A 24308-nucleotide genomic window follows, 5' to 3' on the forward strand; every position below is an offset into this window, starting at 1 on the left:
TGTGTGTGTGTGTGTGTGTGTGTGTGTGTGTGTGTGTGTGTGTGTGTAGGGGTGTTTTATCTTGAGAGATTTCTCTGAAAATAATACTTTGTTTGGATCTGTTTTTTTATTCTTTTTAGGAGCATATTATACACAAAAGGAAAATGGAAATACCAGGAGATAAGCTCTATTATTTAAAGAGGGGATCTATTGTTGCAGCATCAGGATAGTGACTTAGATTTCCCAATGCCTCTCTCTTGTGGCAGGCCTGAGAACCAGATTCAGGCAAACACCATCGTACCCATGTTCCCCAGCACTGGTGAAGGTTTCAATAGTTCTCCTCTTAAGGATAAGAATAATGAGGCATGAGGAGGACCTGAACTTACCCACAAGCCCCTGGTTAGTAACTACCAGAAGCAGGAGGCAACCCATTGCCATCTGATCACAATCATGGGTTCTTAGAATGGCATCGTGTGGGAATGCAGAGAACTCTCCTGGAGAGAATGGTGCTCAAGTACTGAGGGTAGCAGGCTGGGCGAGTGTGGGGGCAGCTCAGACCAAACAGTCATGCCCAGCTGGCCTCTGCATGATGCTAAGTGCTGTGAGGGAAACATACAGGATTCAGGACAAACATCTACTTACTGGCATAGGGTGAGTTGGCAGCTGAGCCATTGAGGAAGGTTGGGGAGCCGCCCAAATTGGACATGGCAGCAGAGCCGTAGCCATTCATGCTCGTAGTGACAGAGTTATAGTTGGTCTGCTGAGGGGTGGTGCTCGGCACGTATCCGTGTGGTGACACGCTGCTTGAGTTGCGGGTGAAACCTGAAAAGTTGGGGAAAAACCAGGGGCGAGGGTAGCATTGAGATGGTGCGTTCTTGAGAGATATGGGTATCAGGGAAGAACATCTCCATTATTACCCCCTCACTGCAACTGAGAGGGGGAAAAAACCCTGATGATTCATGTGCATGGGTTGGTGGTGCTATCTCTGTGATTAAAATGAGAAGCTAGCAAAGACACATTTCTTAGGAGATCATAAATACTTAGCAGGGCTGTGAGAAGTGGCAATGCAAGGTCTATAAATTATCATTTGGGAGCAGGAATAAATCGCAATCTAAGAGATGTTCCCTTGAGTTAACAGGTCCCTCTTCCCTGGGCAAGAATGATGTGTTGTGGCCTATGAGAACTTTAATTCCATCCTTCTTTGTGATCTGTCATTCATGATTTATGGTGAAAAGTTGGATGTAGAGATGGCTGAATGCATGCATGCATTCTTTCCAGCCCCCTACTAGGTCTCCAGATGTGAAACTAGAAACAAAATCCTACAATAATATTTGATACACACAACTGAAGAATCTTCTCTTTGGGAAGAAAATGGTTGTTTGTTTTGTTTTAATTATTTGATGTCAAGTAAATGGCAGAGATGGGGATAGTGGGAACTTGAGTTTGTCAAGGGGCAGGGGGAATGGAAGAGAGGTTAAGAGGAGGACACTGACCTTGATTGGTGGCTTGTGATGCCTCAGAGACATTCACAGCCAGTTGTCCACTGAAGGAATTCACACCCATCATCCCTGCGTGGACCGAAGTGTTAGCAAGGGCTGGGAGCTGGTTGTGGTTGCGAGGGACGCTGTACAGAGCCTCTGCAATGTCAGCAGCTCTCTTCAGGATAATCTCCTGAAAAGCCAAAGGCACATCATTGTTAGCTACCCCAGTTCATATTCCCAATAGCCCCAACTTTTTGTGCTTTCTTTCTGACAGATCCAGTGCTCACAGCCTTTCATGGTCAACTGTCTTACATCTGTATCCAGTTGACACACCTGTGATGGCAAGTTTCATTATCCTGACCACAACATAGTTGGGGAAACTGAGGCTGTGAAAGGCATAGTGCTACCTCAAAAACATTCACTTCCTTAAAGATAGAGCTGAGACCCAGAATGCCAGTTGCTTGACTCTGAAGCCTATAGTTGTCAGCATGTGACAGTACTGTGGGATTTCCCTTATCCTTCACACATCGAACTCAGGACCTGAAATTCATGTTATCTGATGCCACGCAAGGAAGCCAATGTCTGAGGATGGGTACAATTGCTTTTTGAGTAGTGACTGCAGGAGAGTGGGAAAAGAGTGAGCTTGGCCAGTCTTAGTTTTCCAAGCGGCTTCAGTTCTTTACATACCATTGTTCTAGGAAGCATGCATAGAAAGTATATTTGGGCCCCATTCTGTATTTTAGGAGAAGAAATTAAACCTTTCCTTCTTTTAAGTTTGCTGGGAAATAAGATAAAATACAGTAGCTCTCTTCTTCAGTTAGGAAAGCTCATTCCCAGTTGAGATTCAATTTTAAGGAGAGAACACTTTTTCCAGAAAGGGAAATGGTGCTGTAGAAGATTTGCAAAAGCAGTGAGGGCTGAAGAGCCCTGAGACACGTCACATCCCAGATCCTTAGGTTCTTAACAGGTGAGTATTGCTTTCATAGGTTTGGGGGTTTTTTTCTCAATGCTTTCTCATAGAATAAGAGCTCTGAGGTCTTTCTTTGTATGGAGAAGTACTTCACTAAGTTAAAGACCTGGAAAACTCACCTGGTTGTTGTGGGGCATCCCGTACAGGGCTTCAACAAGATCTGCAGCCCTTTTAAGGATCACTTCCTGTCAAGAAAAAAAAAAAGAAAAAGAAAAAAGATAGCAGGTTATCCTTATCTTTCATATGACAGCTTCCCCATTCTTCTAGGGATTCTTTAGCAAGGCACAGTTGTAAAAGCTTGGGGCCCCCTGGAATGGTGTTAAGTTACCAATTTATCATTGTTCATATACACACTTAATTGAGTCAAAAGGTGAGCATCATTGGCACTGCAAGATAAAATACATCACGCAGTCATCTGCCATAAAGCACTCATATGTTTATTGCTGAATACAATTGCGTGGTCATTTACAAGATTACTATAATCGATGTCATTCAGCACATGGTATGAATCCCTGAGATGTGTTTATTTTGCACTTAATTGCTTATCCCAGAAACCATGACCTTATCAGACAGGTCATTTTCAAGGAATTTCCAATCAATCTTGAGCCACTAAATAAGCATGTAGCCTTAAGCTTCTTTTGTTTGTCTCTCTTGTATGGCAGAGCTATGAGGACGTGATCAGGAAGCTCACACGCTGAAGAAACACGATGTTGATCGAGAAGTCTCTTATCCCTAGAAGCCCCAACTGGGCAGGTATTCATGACTGGTAGCTTTGATTTCTTATGCTGCAATTCTTTGCTGTTTCTGCAGCGTTTGTGTGTCTTCTCCCCTGGTCACTCGTTCTCCTCCTATGTACTTTACTCCTAATTCAGGTTGAAGAAAAAGTCACTTCCTCTTCCTACTAAGGTAGGCTTCCACATTTGGACTGCGTGTGTCTAATCAGTTGGGGCACTATACAAAAACACACCTTTGGGCAAACAGTAAGTCATTCTCTCTCCAGTTCACCTGAATTGTCTACAGATCCATCTACACCAGAATAAGGAAAAGACAGTGGTAACATGACGCTTAGCACTGGTAAAATGGTGGATCAGCAAAGAACCACTCCCAAGAACATAAGGTAGAAAGGTGACTTCTCAGAAGATCTGTTTACTGTAGTTCAGTGTTGATAAAGTTGCAAATAGAAGTGTAACATTAAAATCGGGGGCCTTGGAATGGGAAAGCGGTGCTGTTCAATTTTCATACGCTCCAGACACTGATCAGAAAATAGGGCTGTAATTGCATTCATTTCGCTGTCACCGTAGCCTCTTCAAAAATCCTTGAACAACTCTTTAAATGACAAGCTTTTAGATATATATTAGCATTTTTCAATTTGGAATTCTCCACAATATAAGATAAAACAGTTGTCATAGTGCAGTAACTACTTATCACATATATAATGTCCTAAATTCAAAAACGAGATAGAGGAGTTTCTAGTTCCCGATAAACATTGATGCTTACCTTAAGCTCACAGGCCCTCCCCCCCCTTTTCTAAAACAATTCAGTCACTTTTCATGCAAGGGGTAGAAAGAACAACACAATCAGTGGAATTTGAACCAACATATCTAAAACCAGTCCTCTCCTTTTTAATGCAAGCTACAAGAGATTCACCACTTTTTGTTTGCGATCGTATCTGACCACAGCGGTTAATAACTGACCACAGCATGGGCCCACTAAATCCTATCTCCAGCTCAAATTCAGCTACTGCCACTTCCACCAAAACCTCGTGGCTTTATCTGGCTCTGAGGAAAAATTAAAGCAAAAGAGCATCGACTTGGTCCATTTATGAAAATTTTCACCATCTCGTCATTTACTAAAAGATTCAATATCTATGTGTCTATGGTCACACATTTCTCCAGATAAATATTTGTGCTGGTATTTGGGCTCTGCTAGGAAGGTAGTTCTCTCTATCTACATTTTTGGAGAAAAACAAATATACAAATCTCCTATTTGTCAAACTCATGATGCAGTATCTAAGAGTGGAGAGTTTCAGCCTCCAACACTGTAATCAGATATTGTAGCCACCTTTTCAATGTTCATTAATTTCACAAAATCAGGGAGAAAGTGAGTTCAGAAAAATGGCAAAAATCTTATAATATTTTATAAATCTGAAAAATTCCTTTTTGTTTTCTGGTGGCCAACTTTTTCAGTGATATTACCAACCTGCTAGTTTATTCAGTATGAGAAGCTGGTCATTATTTAACCATTTGAAAGGGAATCACATAGATGGTTCTTTTCCTGCTCACACTGGACCCTTTCAGCCCTCGGTATCACTGACTTTGATTCATGATGGTGGGGCTTGTTTTACCAACCCAGCACATGATCACAGGCCTGGAATCAGCATAATGTAACTCGAAGCCATCCTCTGAATTTCAAGGAGAATGAACCTAGATTTCTTGCCTAGGAAAACTACAACCTTAAATGATACCTCACCCATCTGAAAGTGTCCTTCACCAAAGTATCAAATTGGGGGTTTTTAGGGAGACCCACATTTGGTTTAGAGCTTATTTGTGCAAATGGGGAGGAAGAAAGACATCCCTAGGTCCTCCATGAGTTAGTGCCACAGACCTGCAAGGTGCTTGGATTTCGGTGACCAGAAAATTGCTCTCACCTCCATGTCATTACGTTCCCAGTGAACTAGCCCCCAAGCGTGTTTGTGTTGGGGATCTAATATATTGCCTTTCAATCAGAGCTGAGAGCCACTGAACACAGAGACAGAACATGACGAGCAGGTCAGGAAAGCAATAAAGATTTTACAGAGCTGTCCAAGGTGCTAAATTTACTCAATAATGGGTTTGGCACCATAGTGTTAACCTCTCATTTACTACCAGTTTGAGGGACTAAATTGAAGTAGCTGACTTCATTTACCTTGAAATGTATATTTTATGACATTATGTAAGTAGATTGAAAGGGCACCGCAGTTTTAACAATTTAAAGGCTAAAGCATGTTTAAGATGAAACTTGAATATTTATTGTATATTGCACTTAAAGTATATAGAATGTTAAAATGTATTGATTAAATTTGTAAAAGGCATTATAAAAGTGACAGGTAGTATAAGAGATGTATGCCTTTTAAAATCAAATTGATAGTGTGCGCTATCTCTTCTGTGGCCACAAGTGTAATTTTTTTGCAGTTTTATATGGTAATTTTAAAAAATCTGTAATTTCACATTAGGAAATGATTGAGCCTAAGGTGTTGTTTTTTTTTTAAAGAAATTTCCCACCAGGGGAAAAACTTGATATTTCATATAGTATTTTGTCTTGGAAATTATTCCTTAAGTCCTATTTTGGTGGCATTAGGTGGGAGTAAAGTAGATGGAGTCTTCAATTCTAATATTCAATTTCAATATTTCTGAAAAGAAGAGGTACTTGGCTAGCACTAATATCTAATTTTTCAAGGCATTCACTTGTCAGGGAGATTTTCTCTTCTTTTCATAATGATAAAATATCCCCCTGCTCTCATTTTTTAAACACAAGGGTAGAGATTAGAGTCTTCCAAATAATTAATCCTATACTTGGATTGCAAAACAAAATCCCATTGGAGAATACAAAAGACATCCACGAGTATCCTAAATATTGAAAATCTCTAGAGCCTCCTGTAAAGACTTAATGCTTGTTCTCCAACTAAAATTCTGAGTCTTTTTTTTTTTTTTTTCTCTGCATGGCCCTGAAGTTTTAAAGAAACAGAGAGTGTTTGCTCTTAAAAACAACTTCACATTGAACTTTTTCCTCTTATAATCACAATCTGTATTCTCCTCCCCTTCAGTGGTCATGAAGTAATGACTGCACAAATGAGGGATTTAGAGGGGGAAGGAGCTATGTTTCTAAATCTGTTGGGAGATAACAGGAAAACAATAGAGACCCAAAGAGGAATGGGGTTCCAAGAAAGTGTTCAGGTGTAATTGCTCTGTGTGTGTGTGTGTGTGTGTGTGTGTGTGTGTGTGATATGTATGTATGTATATGTATATCATATGTATACATACATATGATTTGGGATCCCAATCACTATTAGGCCGCAAGCAACAGTCCATTTTTTTTCCTGTTTTAATCTAATAAAATGGTGAGTTATTTCTACTCATGGCCTTAGGGTGTATCATTGTCCAGCTGCTTTGAAGACTTGTCACCCTCCCAGAACTGAACTTCAAGGTTTCACAAGGACTATCCTTCATCCTCTGCTCGGTCTACTCCATGCAATCTTCTTTCCCTGTGGTGCTGGAGAGCTGTTTTCAGTTTAGCTCTAAGCAATTCTCATGAACCTAGAGGCAAGATGGTGGGCTCCTTCTTTGCTGTCTCCTTACCCAATTCTTCTCGGAAGTAACCACCAGCAAGACCCACCCCCAGAGGCTGGGAGTACCAACGGTGGGTATTACGGCAGAGAGGGTGAAATACAAACTCATCCGGCCTTCATGGAGGCCTTCTCTAAAACTACTGTCCATAACCCCTTTTGGCAAATGAGGAAATGGAGATTCAGACAGGTCAGCTAATTTTCTCTGAGTGTACACAGCTGAAGAGCAGCTGAGCAGGGATTCAAACCCAGACCTGTTACACTTAAGAACTCAAGACCTGGACAGCTATTGTAATCCATCAAAAATTACCTCAGCTTTACTGCTACCCCAGTCATTTAGCTCTTTCCTCCCAAGAATAGTGTTGACCTTACCACCCAGACCTGCATAGCGTTATGCTGTAAGTTATTTTGCTCTGGTCTGAAAGATGCAAGCCTTCACTGTCCACCACTAGATGACAGACTCTTTTCGAAGCTCCTAAAACAATCCTCAGCGACATCCAGGTGACGTGCCCTCCTAGGGAGGGGTCTACTCTACCAGTTCATCACTGATCTTCTCAAAGTGCACATCTAATTTATATTAATGTACCAGCGGTGGATTTAGTGAAATTCATAAAAGCACAAGAGTGAAATTTGGCATTCCATTTGCTGAATTTTTATCCAATGTGTAAATTCCCATGGTTGAGTTCTGATCACTGTATCTTTTTACTTCACTTTTCCTCTTAGGAACTTGCTCTTTGGTGTTTGCCAGCTTGAAGTTACATTTCTAACGTCGTGGTTAATAGAATAACTCATGTTAGGACATTACCTCAGGTTATAGGCATCTAGCAACATGAGTCTGGTCTTAGTGTATTTCAGCTTGTTATTAGCTATACTCTCGAGACCTTGAAAAAAATATAGTTCTTTGCACATTCACAGAAAACCACCTCAGTGACCTTAAATGCCATGTCAAATATGCAGACACAACCAGCTCATCTTTCCTTTCATTTCACGACAGTAAAATCTCTAGTGATTATTCCCCCATCCGTGGGAATATTCTGTTTCTGTTTGGTCTCAGATGTTCAGCTTCATAACCCAAAGGGGAAGGGTATGCAACTGGCTCAGCATGCACTCACTTGCAAACCCAGCTCAACATTTTGGGTGAGACAGACAACTAACGAGCGAGCGGGAGGATGGCCTGAACTTACTTTCTTTCACTGCACATATAAAACAACTTCTTCAGTTAAGGGATAAAAAATTATTACCATAGATATTTTCAAGTTGCAGAATTAGATTCTGAGACTCTAGGAACTGATAAGGGATGCGTTGGTCATTGCAGAGGACATCCTGTACCACGTCCCATACAACCCCAACCATGAGTTTAACATTTTGAGGGAAGCAGAAGAGAAACATGACAGACTTCACTGGTCAAAATCAAAATGATTCAAGTGATTCCAGAAGAAAAGAAAATGCCCGATAATTTCCTGTTACCCCACAGCCCCCTGACACCCATATATCACCAATTCCTTTTCTCTTGTCAGGGATGAAACAGAATCACTTCTGCCTTGGAAATGATCAGCGTCTATTAAAGAAATCAGTGTCAATCTCACCGGGTTCCTTCAGAGTTTACTGAAGGGCCCAGATTTTGTCCAGCTAGTTACACTTGTGGGCTTTGGCTCCTTCCCTTCTTGTTCCAGAAAGCCTGGGTGGCCTTATTGATTGCAAAGCCCAATGCTGAAAAGCCTGATTGGAAGTTTTCAGCCATGCTGGATATATCAAGCAACAAACACCAGTTGTATTGAGATGTGTTTCCTTGGAGGATAGGTTTATAGCCTAACTTCCTCTATGTTTATTCAGCCAAATGGAAAATTCCATAATGGGAGACTCTGCATTCTAAAAATTCAAAATAATGAGGGCAGTGAGGAGTTGGGTGAGAAAAGCTAAAATAACACTTGGGCACTGTTCAGTTTCCTATCCGCTGAGACATTCCTCACATTTTTTCATTTTCCTTGTAATATGAAACTTCTTGAAAGAGAGCTTCCTGTACATCATTAGAGGCCCTTGGTGTCACACTTTAACACTCTTTATTCAGAAGCCCTGTGACTGAGAGGAGTCACTTACATTTAGCATGGATATAATTAAGCATGTTTCTGTTGAAAGGGGCACTCTCATTATGGCTAAGGACCACTTTAGAGTAAATTGAAATGGAAAGGAATAGCACAGAGGAGGTGGAGGTAGCAAGTGGATATTTCCAGGGACACATAAAATGCCAAATGTGTAACAATTAGATTTTACAGCTCTGCACTCTAAAGACTTCAAAGTGTTTTATTATATAAGAAGACTCAGCTGGTACTGGGGTGATGGCTCAGTCAGGAAAGAGCTTGCCTCACCAGCATGAGGACCTCAGTTCGGTTCCGAGCCTCTGTGTAAACCAGGTGTAGTTATGTATGCTTATAACCCCTGAGCTTGGACAGCAGAGGATAGATCCTTACGGCTATCTGGCCAACCAGCTAAGTGGGGAGTGTGGAATTCAGTGAGGGACCTTGTCTCAAAAGTAAAGAAGACACCATCAACCACTGGCTTTCATATGCAACATGCTCATGTGTAACCACACACACACACATACACACAAAACACACAATACACTCATCAACACACACATCAACATATACACATATTAACATAGACTTTTTCAAATATATTCTATATACAAAATATTCTGGTGCATAACTCGTTAGCCATCTTTTAAAAAATAATAAAATTCAAATTACAAAATAGGTCTCCATTTTCATAATAAAGCCATTAAGTATTTTTAAAATGTCTTATTTGTCTGCATGTGGGTGTTTGTTCGTATGTGTGTGTGTGTGTGTGTGTGTGTGTGTGTGCATGTGTGTGTGTGTGTATGTGTGTGTGCGTGTACGTGCGTCTGTATGTGTGTATGTGTGTATGTGTGTGTGTGTGTGTGTGTGTGTGTGTGCACGTGCATCTGTATGTGTGTATGTGTGTATGTGTGTGTGTGTGTGTGTGTGCACGTGTGTCTGTATGTGTGTATGTGTGTGAGCTACCTGTTGAAGGTGCTGAGAATTAAACTTTGGAAGAGTCAAAAACATTCTTTTACCCAGTGAACCATTTCTCAAGTCTCCAAAGTGTTAACAGTTTTAAAAAGACTCTATTGTTACTATTACCAGGGTTCAAGGAACCCGTAGCACCCTCGTGTAGAGAAAATGTAGGAGAGACTTGTGATTCTGTTCTGGCTTTCTGTTGGTTTTGTGTTCAGATTAGATGACATCACTCCTACTTCACAAATATCTCATTATATGTTGTCACCCAGCGTGGCTGGAACTCTACCAGAAAACTTGCTTCTGTTATACTCAGGGTGTAGGAGCCTTCTGAACCATGTGAGATTAAAATCTGTTGTAAGCTAACATGGCTGGATCCACGTAAGACATCCTAACTTACATGATTGACTTTTACAGTGGAAAGAAAAAGGCTGTTTTCAAGCGGCCGTTATTGCCTCAATGGAAAAAAAAAAATCAATGAAAGTGAAATGAACAAGAGATTCTGTCTGAGCTGCAGTTAATACCGCTGAAGAGCTATGGATATTAAAAGGTCAACAAATAAATTAGCCAGAGTGTTATGAAATGAATGATTTGGCTTATAATTTTATTGAGTGAAAATTGTTCCCTGCCTATTAGACCAGGTAATTTTTATCTGGTGCCTCAATGACTGTTCCATAAGCAATAATACAGTTGTAAGAGCTCCTGGTTCGATCGTGTGACCTCTGAGAAGCTGGCCAGGACAGCCGACTTTCCGATGATGGATAATGTAGCTTGCTCTCCAGGAGGTGCCAGGCCTCCCTTCCTGTAAGGGATCTCATAAAAGAAACATTACAACTTGATTCATTTTACCAAAATGTTCAACTTTTCGGGTGTCAGCAGTTACGTGTAAATTGTGAAACCAGGCATTCCTTGGAAGAGTTACAACAATGGTTTTCCCTCCTCTCTTTTGGTCTCTGGGCTTTCTCTTCTAAATGGTGTCATGGTAATTGGTGAATGGGAGCCTGGGGTGCTTCCTGCCACACTTACAGTGAAGAATGGTATCTGTGCCCTTGTGGATGTGACCTGCTCTGAGGTACAAAGCTGAACCTGGCAACCCCTAGCTGCCTCTTCTCATTGCAATTCATTGTGCTGGTTTAAGACCAGCGCTCTGGGTTAGGTCCTGCCGAGTGGCCTTGGAAATCGACTTTCTGATCAGGATAAAAGGCTCTGCTGAAAGAGAAAACTCTGGACAGAGATGCCTTTTTCAGGGGTAGGTTGTGAAGTGAGCACACGAAACAAAAGCTGCCTAGAGTCAAAATTACCCTTGAAAATCTTTTAAGTCACCTTTAAGTCACCAAGGCTGAGGCTTTTAGAGACACACACAAAAAAGCCAAATATTATTTCTGTCTCTCTTTGTCTTTGGGCCCTGGCTTCCCTTCCCTTAGGGCAAGATGGAATTAATATCTAGCTTAAGAAGAAAAGGCCTTGGAATGAACAAATGAGATACTTGTTACTTGTATGCGAAATATGTGTGTAGATGCGTATATATTTATGTGTGTACAAAATGCACGTGTGTTTACATTTATGCTATACTTAAGTGGTGGATAAAAATACAGTTCACTTTGGCTTTGTAAAGTTATTTAACAATGCTGGCTATTAACTGTATGTCTGGGTAAACCATATCTGTGAATTATATTTCCCAAGGTTTAAGGTATGGTCTTGAATACATCTGCTATTAAAATTGAGGGCTTTGGGCTGGTAATGTGGTCCAGTTTGTAGAGTTTTTTTGTTTGTTTGTTTGTTTGTTGTTTGTTTTTGGTTTTTTCCTAGCATGCATTAGGCCTGGGGTTGGGCCTCAACACTGCATATAACTGGGTGCAAAGGTGTGTATCTGTAGTCCCAGAATTCAGATATAAATGCAGGAAGATCAGAAGTTAAAGACCATCCTTGGCAGATAGATAGATAGATAGATAGATAGATAGATAGATAGATAGATAGATAGATGCATACATACATACATACATACATACATACATACATACATACATACATACTTAGAGATAATAAACAGTAAAAATTCCAGCACCTTGCAAGTTGGAGAAATGGCTCCAAGATTAAGAATGGGTTCTGCTCTTTCAAAAGACTGGGATTTCAATTTCCAGGATTGATATTAGGTGGCTTATAGCCACCTCATAACTCTAGCTCTAGGAGATCCAATGTCTCTTGTCTCTGTAGGTATCTGCATTCACTTTGACACACGCACACACACACATCCATACACACATGCATGCATGCGCACACATGTACATACACATATATACACACAAACACACAAAATTTAAATACGTTTTTTTTTTTTTAATTCCAGTGTCTCTAGATGCTGGAAACTCAGTGCTTGTTACTTCAATGCTCACCTGCAATGTTACATTATTCAGGGCTGGAGATAGTGAATAAGAATTCTGACCTTGCCCATGCTCCTATGGGTTTCAGTCTTGCAGAGGATGACTGACTAGTTGGAAGACGGAAATGGCTTTACCCATTCCTCCCCCCATTCTTATACAGGGTGTGTGTAGGAGGTAGGTTAATCTATAGCTCCTTCTTGAAGAGAGGTTCAACCACATCTCCCCTCCACCCAGCTGAGCTTGAGGGATGTGAGACTGGCATGCAAAACCACCTCTCCTTAGGATTCCGCTGTCTTCATTCCCAGAGTCGGTGCGTAGGGCCTCAGGCACTAGATGTGAAGGCTACTTACAAGCAGTGTGAAGGCATGCCTCTGTTTCTTTGTCTGTGACACAGGGCAGTGCCAGTAGCACCTGCTCCAGGAGGTCATACCCAGTGAGTGCTTACCAAGCAACAGCCAACAATATCGACAGCCCCCGCTTCTTTCTTTTTCACTTTTTTAAATTAATTTTTTTTTATTTATTACAATGTGTTCACTTTGTATCCCAGCTGTAGCCCCCCTCCCTTGTCCCCTACCAACCCTGCCCTCCTTCCCTCTTCTCCCATGCCCCTCCCCCAGTCCACTGGTAGGGGAGGTCCTCCTCCCCCTCTTCCTTTACTGAGCATTTCAGCAGAGCATTTCTCGTACTCGATGGTGTTATGACTGAGATGGAACCCTGTCTGTAAGGCCCTGAAAGCAGTTGTGAATGGGCCAGTGTTGTGATAGCACGGTGAGGGAGGAAGCCTCTGCTTTGTACTGCGTAAGCACTGTTACATTACTCTCGTCTCTGGCTGTCTGCTCATCCCTAAGAGGAACCTACACAAGTAATAAGTAGGAAGTTGTATTGCAAATGCAAAGCAAGTTGGCAAAGATTTAAAAAAGCATATAAACAAGTAAGAAGTATTACTTTGTGAGGCTCGTGTGACTTATTGGTAAAGCTACAAGATTTTTTTCCTTTATTGCATGATTGTGTGTGTGTGTATTCACACGGGCACAGGCATGCAGGCATGTGCCAGGATATGTATGTGTATATGTCTATGGAGGCCAAAGGGTAATGTCTGGTGTCTGCCTTGATTGGACTTTATTTACTGAAGGGTCCCTTGCTGAACTTGAGGCTTGCCAACTAGCCTCTCTAGCTAACCCACTGGTCCCACGGATTCCTTGTCTCTGCCCCCTGAGCCTGAGATTACAGGCAAGCCACCTGCCTGGGCTTATTTAAATCAACTCAGTACTCAGGCTTGTATAACAAATATTTTATCTATGGGGTCATCTCTGCAGCCCACTGCAACCTCTTCCCCTAGATAAAGTAAATGCAGGCATATAAGCATGCGCAAAGACACTCATCCACACAGAACTTCAGCAGTGCCCAGATCTAGCCTCGACTCCCAAGATAAAAAGAAGTTTAAATACTAAGGAGAGCCAAGTTCCTGAGCTCAGTACATTATCAAAATGAGGAGACGGAATTTGCCTCTAACTTTTCTGGCAGATGAAGAGGAGGGAGGGGAAAGTGGATGGCATTCCATAGTTTGTGCTTTCGACAAGAGAATACAGAGACAAGATGTTTCCTGGAACCAAACCCAAGGGCGCGTTTTTTTCCCCCCTGTAAGAACTAGATCGACAATAAGCCTGGCATTTGTTTCTGTGCTTTTGTCTGAGCAAGGTCACTCATGTTTGCAGCTGTAATGCTAATAAAGTTTCCTTAAATTAGAAAAGCAAATAGAGGGGATGGGTTAGGGAGAGGTGACAGAGAGACCGAAGAACATGAAGGCAGTGGCTTTTTCCTTTACTGAACTCCTTAGTCATTCCCTCTTCCCTGCTAGAAGGCAATGTGGTTATGCAAAGATTTCTTATTTGTATTTTCACTGATGCAACTGTGGGTTCTGAATTACTGATCGTCTGTGCACAAAGACTAAAACAATAAAAGCACAATTAGAATACACTGTAGACAGTCAACCCAGCTTTATTTTGCTCCAGCTCTGTATACATGATAAATCGCTAAACATGAACGCTCTTTGGGGAGGGTGATTTTGGGTCTCATCTCTCCACTAGGCAAAAATGGTGCTTGTGACTGGAATCTGAATTTCAATTTTGCAAGTGTACAGTTGAACTGAATAATCTTTGGCACAATGCAGTGCACAACTGAGCCACTAAATGGCTGATTTACTAAATTATTATTACATGAGCCCTTGCTGTTCCAAATGAAAGTGCAGTCACTGACTTCCTCCATGGTGAGTTCAAATTGTTCTGTGTTTAAATATTCAGCATGAGGCTAATGTGAACTGATGAAATGAGACGATAAACATTCACTTTCGATACAAAGAGAGCGGCAGAGAGGCAGCGCGTCATGAGGCCCTTGGAGGTGAAAATGATTTACGCTTCAGAATGTGGCTGACAACTTCCACTTACTTTAAGGTACTCTTAATTAGCCCAGCATTTGAAACAACTGATTCCTGTGTTTAAGAAGAACAGCTTCATAGGGTCTGAGATTTTCAAATGGCAATGACGGAGAGGCTTCCATGAGGATCCGCTACTGCCTCAGAGAGTCCAAACCTGAGATGCCATCCATGGCCCACGGCTGGCTGGCTCCCCAGCACCAGGAGAGTCACATGTTTGTCTGAGCAACTATAGCGTTTGATATTCAGTATGGTTTTTTTTTAGATTCATCTAAAGGGTCTATGATTTATGGGCCCTGTGACCCAGCCCTCTGCACTCTATCCCCATGACAAGCTACAATTTGCTGCATGGCCCCATGGACACATAGCCATAATCTCACTAGCTCCCTTCCTGACACCTGATGGAATCAACTACCAGCTTCACATGTCTTTGGATAAATCGAAGCCCTCCTGTCTCCTGTCCCTTTTGAGGCCAGTTATAGGCAAGCACTTAAAATATTGTGATCACTTACAGTAGATTAGAATTTTTTATTGGCACCATGTTGCCATCGCAACGCGAAGACAGCAGATGACTTAAGCTAGGCTTGCAAAGCACAAGGCTGCTCATCTGGCAGTTAAAATGAATACAGTTCATTTCACAAGTTTCCCATATGGACTCTTAGTGTATGGTAATGAGGGGACCATATGGTGAGAGAAAATGCTCAGAGAACAATTGGGATCCATTGGTTGAGTGAGAAGTTGGGAGAGACAGCCGAGTGAGAGATTCTGGTGAGCTCTTGGGGGTTCGAGGTTTGGTTGTGGTTTTGGGGGGATGACGGTTTCCCATAGGGGTTTTGAGTTTCTTAATCCATTCCTTAATATGTCGGCTGTGCAAAATGACAAACATCTTGCAAATCTTGCAATATCATCCATCACAGACTGTCAGCAGTGTTTGCAGATCTGACTTGCAAGATCCTTTAAATGTCTTGTTCTTAAAAGGCAACAGTACCAAGTTTTTAGACAAAGTGCAGGAGAATTTAAGCACTTCTGACAAGCTGAGACATTAGCAGTAATGATTTTAAAAACACTTGCATCTTTTGCCTGCATGTTTAGCTGTAAATAATGCTAGAATGTATAAAAGCTTTAAAGTAAAAATGTAATAAATACTTTTTATTATGTTTCATAAGGGATGAAAAATGCTCGCAGCCATGTCTATGCCTGTCTATCCATGCAAACATATGGAGATGGATGGCTCCTGCTCCCTTCGCCACCAACCAGATCGAGAACCTGGGTAGACAGCTTGAAAAAGACTGTACAGTCAATCCCGTACTATCCATGCTTCATAAAAGATGAATATAAATGCATTAGTTAGACACGGTGAGCTAAATTAGAAGGTCAGGCAGGGCTAGGAGGGCTGAAAAATCGCACAACCAATGAGTGTAATTACTCTTTCTTAAGTCTATTAAGTGGTGTTGTTCTATCACGGCTCTGGGGTATAGGACACGAAGAACAAGATAAAGTAATGTGTATTTATGACTCCCACTGGATCAATTTACCAGATATTTTCAGCTCCATAAAGCAAAATACACAAATGTGGCCTTTGTTGCTTTTCCCAAACTGCTTGGTTTTCTCGAAAAGGGAGACTGGGTCTCATAATCAAACTGTGTTTGCTTGGTGAAGATTGCCATACCAGCCTCTCCTGATGAAGGAAGGAGGAAAAGCTACTGAGAATCTGAGGGGGATGGACAGGAGATATTGCTGAGGAAGAGGAGGCAGAAGGTAACTGCCAGCAGGCAGAAGTATTTGAGTGAGGAGGACTAAAGGAACAATGGAAATTTAACCTACTGGATACAGGGAGGGTTTTGAACTCACAGACCCAAGTTCAACTTTGCACTTTCTCACTTGCTGGCACTGATGTCATAGCAAGTCATCAGACAGACCTCCTCCAGGGGCTCAGCCTAAAGGCCTCTTCTGTGGAATGTGAGATGCATGTCATGCTGAGATTAGTGTCCCCACTTTCTGGAGTCTCCCCAGATGCCTGGAACTTCTCTTTGTATGCATTATCCCCTTAGCTCCTGGGGAGCACTGTGAAACAGCTGCTCCACAAAGGAGGAACCCAAGCCTTCAGATTTTCATGCATCAAGTCCTGGGTCTGCTTTCCAAGCTTCTCCTGTGTCTGGCTTGCATGCTGGCTCACTTGGTCTCTCTGCTCTGCAGCAGACACCGTAGAGCAGCGCTAGACTTGCATGAGGCGTGAAACAAACACAACCCCCGATTTCCCAAGAGTCAAAGCCAACATGCAGAAGGCTGGCTAGGCTCAAGATCTGCTTGCACTGCATGTGGGCTGAAGTTCACAGCCTGCTTAGGAAGACAAGTAGCAAACTCCAAAGGAATGGAGATACTGCCTTTGGCCTTCAAGGCTGAGGGTGCTCTTTGTTCAAGGTTTCTGTGTGGAATCACCAAAGCAATTAGCATCTCAGCTTCTGATTGGTCACAGTCCTCATCTCCCCCCCCCCCCCTTATAAGAACTCCTGGACCACAAAGTCATGTTTCTTCTGTAAGACCCAAAGAAGGTCACAAAGTCACATGGACCTAGAGAAGAAGGTTCATTGTCAGCGAGACAGGACAGAATGCTATGCTTTAAAGACCCTTGCCCACTCTTCTCTGGAGGCATTTGAAAGAAACAAAACCTCTAAACATGGAGGGTTAGCATAATTATAGTGTCTTTCAGAGATGAAATAACTTACAGAGAGTCTGCTTGCTCCTCTTTCCCTGTTTGGTAAATGGGGAAGGAAGATGAGGAGCTACTTTTCCAACTTCTTTCACAAGAGGGGATCCAGTAAAACAAAGCAAGTCCAAGTTGTTTGAAAAAGTGCAAGCCTATACACAAAGGCATATTATTATGGAAAGCTGACTGAGTGGTCTTTGGAGCAGTTTCATTTGACAGAATATGTGGGTGGTTGTATGAATCTAGCTTTGTCTATTCACAAACACATGGGTTTAATAAAGTGGAGTTTGTTTTTTAAGGTGTGTGGTCCACAGTTCCCTGAACCACCCCTGTTTGACAAACACTGACCGTGAGTCTGAGAAAGGCGGAGCCCCTTTCTACTGCCCTAACAATGGATAGTAGGAGTATAAATCTCTCTCTTTCTCGCAACTCCACAGGAATACCTTGTGCTGGCTCCATCCGCCACTTCCTGACCCTGCCCTTGAACTCTTGCTCCACCTTAATATGCAGAGCCAAGAGGACAGCCGCTGTGCTCTGAGTCACAGGGAGAGCTTCCTGGGGTGGGCTCGTCTGGCCACAGTCCTTACACAGTCAGAGTGGCTGGAAGCAAGCTGTGTTTCCTTAACACACACATGTCCATTGTGTCCTTGATTGCTTCTCCCAAATCCAGGAAGAAAGGGCTGAGTGCCTCACTGGAAGGACCCCAGGGACAAAGTGGCATGTGCCTGGGCTATCTATCCAACATTTTAAAATCTTATGTGCAATGTAAAAATGTTTTTAAGTGTAAGTAAACAAAACTACCTTATATTCTAATTTCTCTCCTATCCTTATGAAAGAAAGAGAGAAAAGAAAAGAAAAGAAAAGAAAAGAAAAGAAAAGAAAAGAAAAGAAAAGAAAAGAAAAGAAAAAAGAAAAGAAAATTACTGTCTGGCTTCTTCAGACCTCAACAATTTAACCAGTCTTGGCTCCTTTTTCCATCCTTACATCATTCTACTATCCCAATTTTGTATATGAAAAAATAGGGGATAAAGCAGATATTCAGTTGCTCAGAGGCTGGGGATGTCCTGCTCCCGTTCCAATTCAACTGACACGTAACCAGGGTCACCCTCTGTCACATGCTAAGTAACGGACAGGGGTAACAATCCACGGCCTCCCTGCTGAGGCCTCGTAGAACTTTGCTGCAACTTCTGTTTGGCGCACCTCCTGTTTTCAGACATGATCAGGAGTGTCTGACTCTCCTTCCCATACAACCCCTGGTCTCTTAGGTACAGGCTGGGACCACCCCACCACCCACAGGAGGCACACAGTAGTAGCACCAAGACTCAATCTCCAATTTCTGCATTGATAGAAACATGATTGTTATCTCAAGTTTTCCATTTTATCCCTCTTTGGGTTTAATTTTTCAAATAAGGAGGAAGCCATGTCAGAAAAGATGTTGTCTTACTTGGCCAATCTCAGTAACTACATCTATTTTCTTTCCAGCTCTTTTTACCAACACATTTGCCTTTGAATTCATTCCGTTCTCACCAGAAGTAAGTCCAGCTCTTTGAACAGTTAAAATATGCAGTTCCCTTTCTTCTTGATAATCAACATGGCATACTATTTGATTAGCCCAGACACAGGCTGGGAAGATTTAAATCTCAGCCATGTACATGCTGTGTGACCTTGGGCAAACTGTCTGCCTCTCTCTGTTTCATTATTTTCTTTCCTAAAATACCAGTATAAATAGCACCAACATAAAAAGTCATTGAAATCATAAATGATGGCACACAGCACAGTATACAGCAAAATAGGCAGAACATTGCCTAGCCCAAAGTGCTTGCTAACTTTTATCACAACACACAAGACACCAACATGAGTTGGTTATCTATGAACTATTTTCTGTCTTGTCCAAGAGGGTATTTTGCCATTCTCAAATCCAACTTTCTAGAAACCGTGGCCCAAAGAGGGGGAATTCTGACCTTTGGTAAGCGCTCTGGGTCGCCAGGATGCCGGGGAATGACCTTCTGTAACCTCTGGAAACCGTAGTCAATGGTAGGTTCATTGAGCGCTGTAAGGAAGAAGTCACAAGATTCAAACACTTCAGGAAATAAAGTGTGATTTTCAGCACAGATGGCAAAGATATAACTCTTTTTTTTATTTTTTTATTTTATGTACATTTAGTGTGAAGGTATCAGATCCCTTGAAATTGGCATTGCAGACAGTTGTGAACTGTCATGTGGGTGCTGGGAATTGAACCTGGGTCCTTTGGAAGAGCAGACAGTGCTCTTAACCACTGAGCCTTCTCTCCAGCCCCAAGATATAACTCTTAACATTCAGTAGATACTCTTCAGTCTCTTGAGTAGATTATCTCTATGTTGAGTAATTTCTACCATCTATTTTATTTACTATGGTGTGGTCTGACTGTCTTGAAGAAACATTGGTAGCAAGAGAGAGGAGGGTCTCAAAACACAGCTCTTAGAGCCAAATTCTACATCCTTAATATGATCCTAAGTAAAAAAAAAAAAATAGATTTGCCTCAAGGTTTTAGGATTCACTTCATCGCAGAAAGCTGGGTAAAAGTCAAGGGCTTGTCTAAAGGTACCTATACATTCTAAACAGCAGGGACCACACAGGTATCTGTAGAATCCCCTGTAGACATCAGTGGATCTAGTATGTCAGCACTTTTTATGCAGTGAAGACGGGTGGGCGGAGTGGAGTGAGAGGCATGTCTTCTAAATCCTTAAAAGAATCTGCATTGACAAGCATTGACCATGCCCTTGACCCAAAACCTTCCCATCTTAAGGGACAGACCCACTCACAGCAATGATATTATTTGAAAAACACCAACCTCTGTGGAGTACTACCACAACCCAGCTGAGTCTCCAAGAATGATTTACTAAATAAGACTCAGAGAGCCAACAACAATAATAACACTGGGAGACAATGGACGTCATTGTGTCTTGTTGGACACACTCTGTTAAACTAGACCAAGTAGAAACTAGAGTCTATGCTATCATTTTCAGAATTCCTTCCTAGGATACAAACCATGTTGAGCCTATCTAGTCTGAGAAGGGAGGAAAGATGGCAAGTCTTTCCTCTATCAAAAGCCCGGTCCCCTGAACAATAAGCAGGCAGTATTATTCTACTTTATTTTACTGTACAATTGCCTTTCTTTTCTTTTTTAGTTTACCTAGGATATTTCGCTACATAGTTTCTTTCTTACTGAATAAAAAGACTGTCTCTGCAGCCCTAACATTTTATCTATACATTAAAAAAAAAGTTGCCACATGCTTTACTTAAAACGCATTTCCATTAACCTAAATTTTAAAAGTAAGATTCATACTAACTTTAAAAAACTGTATTAAATTCAAATAGGTCCCAAGGCTAATGGAAGCAATTTGTATACCAACCCAAACTGACTGGCCCACTTTTCAAAATACAGGTATGATAATCTCTTGGTTTTAAAAGGACATTTAAATTGAAAGACTGTGAATTTAGAGCATAATTATACCAATAGAACCCTTTAACTTGTCAACTTGTAAATCTAAAAGGCTATCAATCATTGCTAAAGAGGAAATAAACCTTAAAATTCCTTGATTGACAGTGCTTACTTTTTTATGTAAGAAAAAGAGGGGGAGGGTAGCTGAATAAAGTGGCCAGAAATCCATTTACAAAAGTACATTGTTTTACATAGGTTAGTAAAAAGCCAGTAACTATTTCTACCAAAGACACATAAATCAGGGAAAGTACTTTTACTTTACTTGTATGTTTTAAGGCAGAATGAACTTCAAGTAACTTTATTTAAAAGATTTTCCCCCCTCTAAACTATAGTGCCTATTGAGGTCATTAATAGAACTGCATTTTCATTTTGGATAAGGTAATCATTTTTGCAAATGTGAGAATCGGATAACTCCCCTCTCCCTTCCCCACCCTTCCAAACAGTAAACTTTCAATCTGTCTCTTGTGGAAATTAGTGAGAATTACAGCCAAGTGTAGTGAATCTCTCTGTTTTGGGATATGAGTAAAGCTACAATATTTATTATTCCTTTCATTTTATGAAGTCTTTCTAAGCTCTTGAAAAGAACTCTTTCTTCAGAATGACATGTAGAGAAAAAGCTATGGAGCTCTTTATACACAGAGGCTATTACATGTAGGATTGTGGTATTTAGTCATGAAAGGCATCAGAGGGATGGGAGTGAGCACTGAGGGTTAAGTTACATATTATGTCTACCTCCATCCATAATGCTAATTGTCAGCAAAATGTTTAACCATAAGCAGTAGCATTAGACAATTAAAAGTACCACTCCAGTCCCTGTAAACATAATTCAGACTCTTACAATTTTTACCTTTTTAATCTAAGCCACCAATAACATGAAAGACGTGGACCCACCTATTTCATCATTTGCATAATGAATTGCTAGTATGTCTAGAAACTCATGCTGTTCATTGAAAAGCTTTTATACTGGGGATGAGGAATATGTGATTTTTCTGGCTATAAGGACAACTCACTGCAGAATGACTGACACTTAATATCAGCAATTAAAAGAATCAATTCAAATATCATATGGAACTAATAGCAAAAGAGCTGAGAATCATTCTGTTGCCAAGAAGAGTAATTGGATTAGACGTATTAAACTCATCACTCAAACAAAAATAAGCATCTATGCTATGGACACAAACCATGGGAGAGGAGGTATTTTAAATAGTGAGCCATGATGAAGGTTTCTTATGTACTTCTTTGCCTTTAGGGTTACTCCTCGATCATATATTCAAGTGTGTTAAGCTACACCAGTATTTCGGTGTACCATTTCAATAGAATGGTACAACACAGTGGACAACATTAACAATAAGGCCATAAAAGATAAAGTGTACCATCCCAAACTCAAAGGAGCCTGCTGACATCTCTGAATGCGCTGAGTAGGGGGAAAATGTGCTTGTGAGAGATCATCTAATAGTTTTGTTAGGTTTAAAAACATACACAACTTTCCCACAGAAAAGAGATTAAATACCTGGGAAGAGGAGAAGGAACTGAGTTCAGTGCAGAGTGAGGCAAAAAGTAGCAGAGTATTATGTAGAACAGAATATGATCCCAGTCTCAGAATTAATGTCCTATGACAAACACTAATTTACTGACATTTCTAGCATTAGTTTAAAAAGACTATAGGAGTATGTATGTCATATGATGACTTTTCAAGATTCAGATTTTTACGTGCATGTGTGAGTGGCTCATGTAAGTATGTGTGTCTGGTACGCAAGAAGTTTAAAAAAAGGCATTGGATCTCCTGGCACTTGAGTTACCGGTGATTGTAAGCTACCCATGAGGGCTCTGGAAATCAAATCTGGGTCCTCTGTAAGACCATCACATGCTCTCACTGAGCAATGTCCCCAGCTACTAATGTGCTGACTTTTTAATAAATGAATGAATGAATGAATGAATCAATCAATCAATCAATCAATCATTCGACAAATCTACCTACCTACCTACATACATACAAAATAAACAACAGTGTCTACACATACACTGCCAAATATTAGTTGTTTCCAAACTCATGGTTTCTAAGATGCTTTTCTTCCTCTTCTTTGACCTGCACATTTTCTGTTTTCATTTCCCAAACTCCTGCACGATAAGCATATATTATAAAATCAGAGAAAAAGGTTAAGACCAAGAAGATTGTTGCTGAGATGGAATCTGACCTGCTTGTATAAAGTAATGACATAAGAAACTGTGTCTTAAAAGGGGTCTGTGTACCCTTTAATAACCTTACATAGGTTATTACAGACCATAAGAAAAATAAGTAGTATACTTTTGCCCAGTTGTATAAATATGTGACTATACATAAACTCTCAAAAAATCAACAGAGAGGGTAATGGGGGAGAATCATAAAGAAGGGATATTTATTTCATCAGCAGGAATAGTGGTACCTTTGGGACATGCACCTACCCTACAAGAATGTACTATAAACTTAATTCTTCAACAAAGTGACTTCATTGTACTCAAGTGCAGGGCTCAGGGGCAGCAGCAAAAACAGGACTAATCAATTTTCCCCCTTAAACTTGGGACAATTCAGAGAATCAGGCAGAGAAAGAAAACAAAACAAAACAAAACAAAACAAAAAACCAAAGCAGCTTAATTGAGCATAATTAGCCCACATAAAGGCATGGGCAACTTAGGTTGAAAGAAGAAAAACAGATGAGATTGTGAACTGCAGAAGGCAAGGGATGACAACAGGGGCTCCTTGGACCCTGCTTCCAAGCATCTTATTTTCACTCTGACAAGGACTGCAGATGTATTCACCCCAAAATCAGGTAAGGATGACAGCAGGATAAAGAAGGCTCACGGGTTTAGAGAAAAAGTCCCTTGGTCTACATAAAAATGGCCCAATGCTTAAATCCTAGGAATAAAATGGGACCACTGTATGCATTTTTTGAAGTGATAAAAGATAGAGGTTTCATTTATTTGTGGTGAGAACCACACCCACTGCTAGGAATTAGAGTCACAGCATCTTAAGCCTTTAAAATTAAACGCTGTACAAAGAGCATATAACCCAAAAGGAAAGATGAAAAACTTTGATTGTAAAGTCAGCTTGGATGTCTTAGTTTGGCTCTCCCTCTTGTTCCAAAGTCCACTGCCTTGTATTCCTCATGGTGACCACTTTGAACAACTTCTAATGAATGGTGACATAGAGGGAACCAGGCCACTAGAAACCATGATTAAATTGAGATGCCTTCCCCTGACCTCTCCAAACTTATTTTCTAGTACAGCAGTTTTCAACCTGTGGGTCATATGACTCTTTCATGGGGGTTACCTATCAAAGACCCTGCAGAACCTACACTTACATTACAATTCATAACAGTAGAAAAAAATTATAGTTATGAAATAGTCATGAAATAATTTTATGGCTGGCGGTCACAACAACACGAGAAACCATATTAAAGGGTTGCAGCATTAGGAGGGTTGAGAACCACTATTCTAGTAAATATACATTTCTTGACTACATGTATCATCATGAAGCTCTGTGCA

At 41.0% G+C, this 24308-nt stretch overlaps 1 protein-coding gene across 2 annotated transcripts in view; it reads right to left on the bottom strand.

The window, feature by feature from the left end:
* The window catches only part of Ebf1 (EBF transcription factor 1), a 385123-nt gene that overhangs the window by 12886 nt on the left and 347929 nt on the right, over positions 1–24308 (bottom strand). For both annotated transcript variants that reach the window (XM_055610690.1, XM_055610689.1), the window contains exons 11-13: positions 19267–19355; positions 2550–2615; positions 1473–1650 (exon numbers count right to left, since the gene is read on the bottom strand). In XM_055610690.1, the coding sequence (XP_055466665.1) occupies positions 1473–1650; positions 2550–2615; positions 19267–19355 (333 nt within the window). The remainder of the gene's footprint in view (positions 1–1472; positions 1651–2549; positions 2616–19266; positions 19356–24308) is intronic.

The sequence above is a fragment of the Psammomys obesus genome, unplaced genomic scaffold (genome assembly GCF_907164565.1).
Source record: "Psammomys obesus unplaced genomic scaffold, mPsaObe1.curated_primary_1811, whole genome shotgun sequence".
Classification (NCBI taxonomy): Eukaryota; Metazoa; Chordata; class Mammalia; order Rodentia; family Muridae; genus Psammomys; species Psammomys obesus.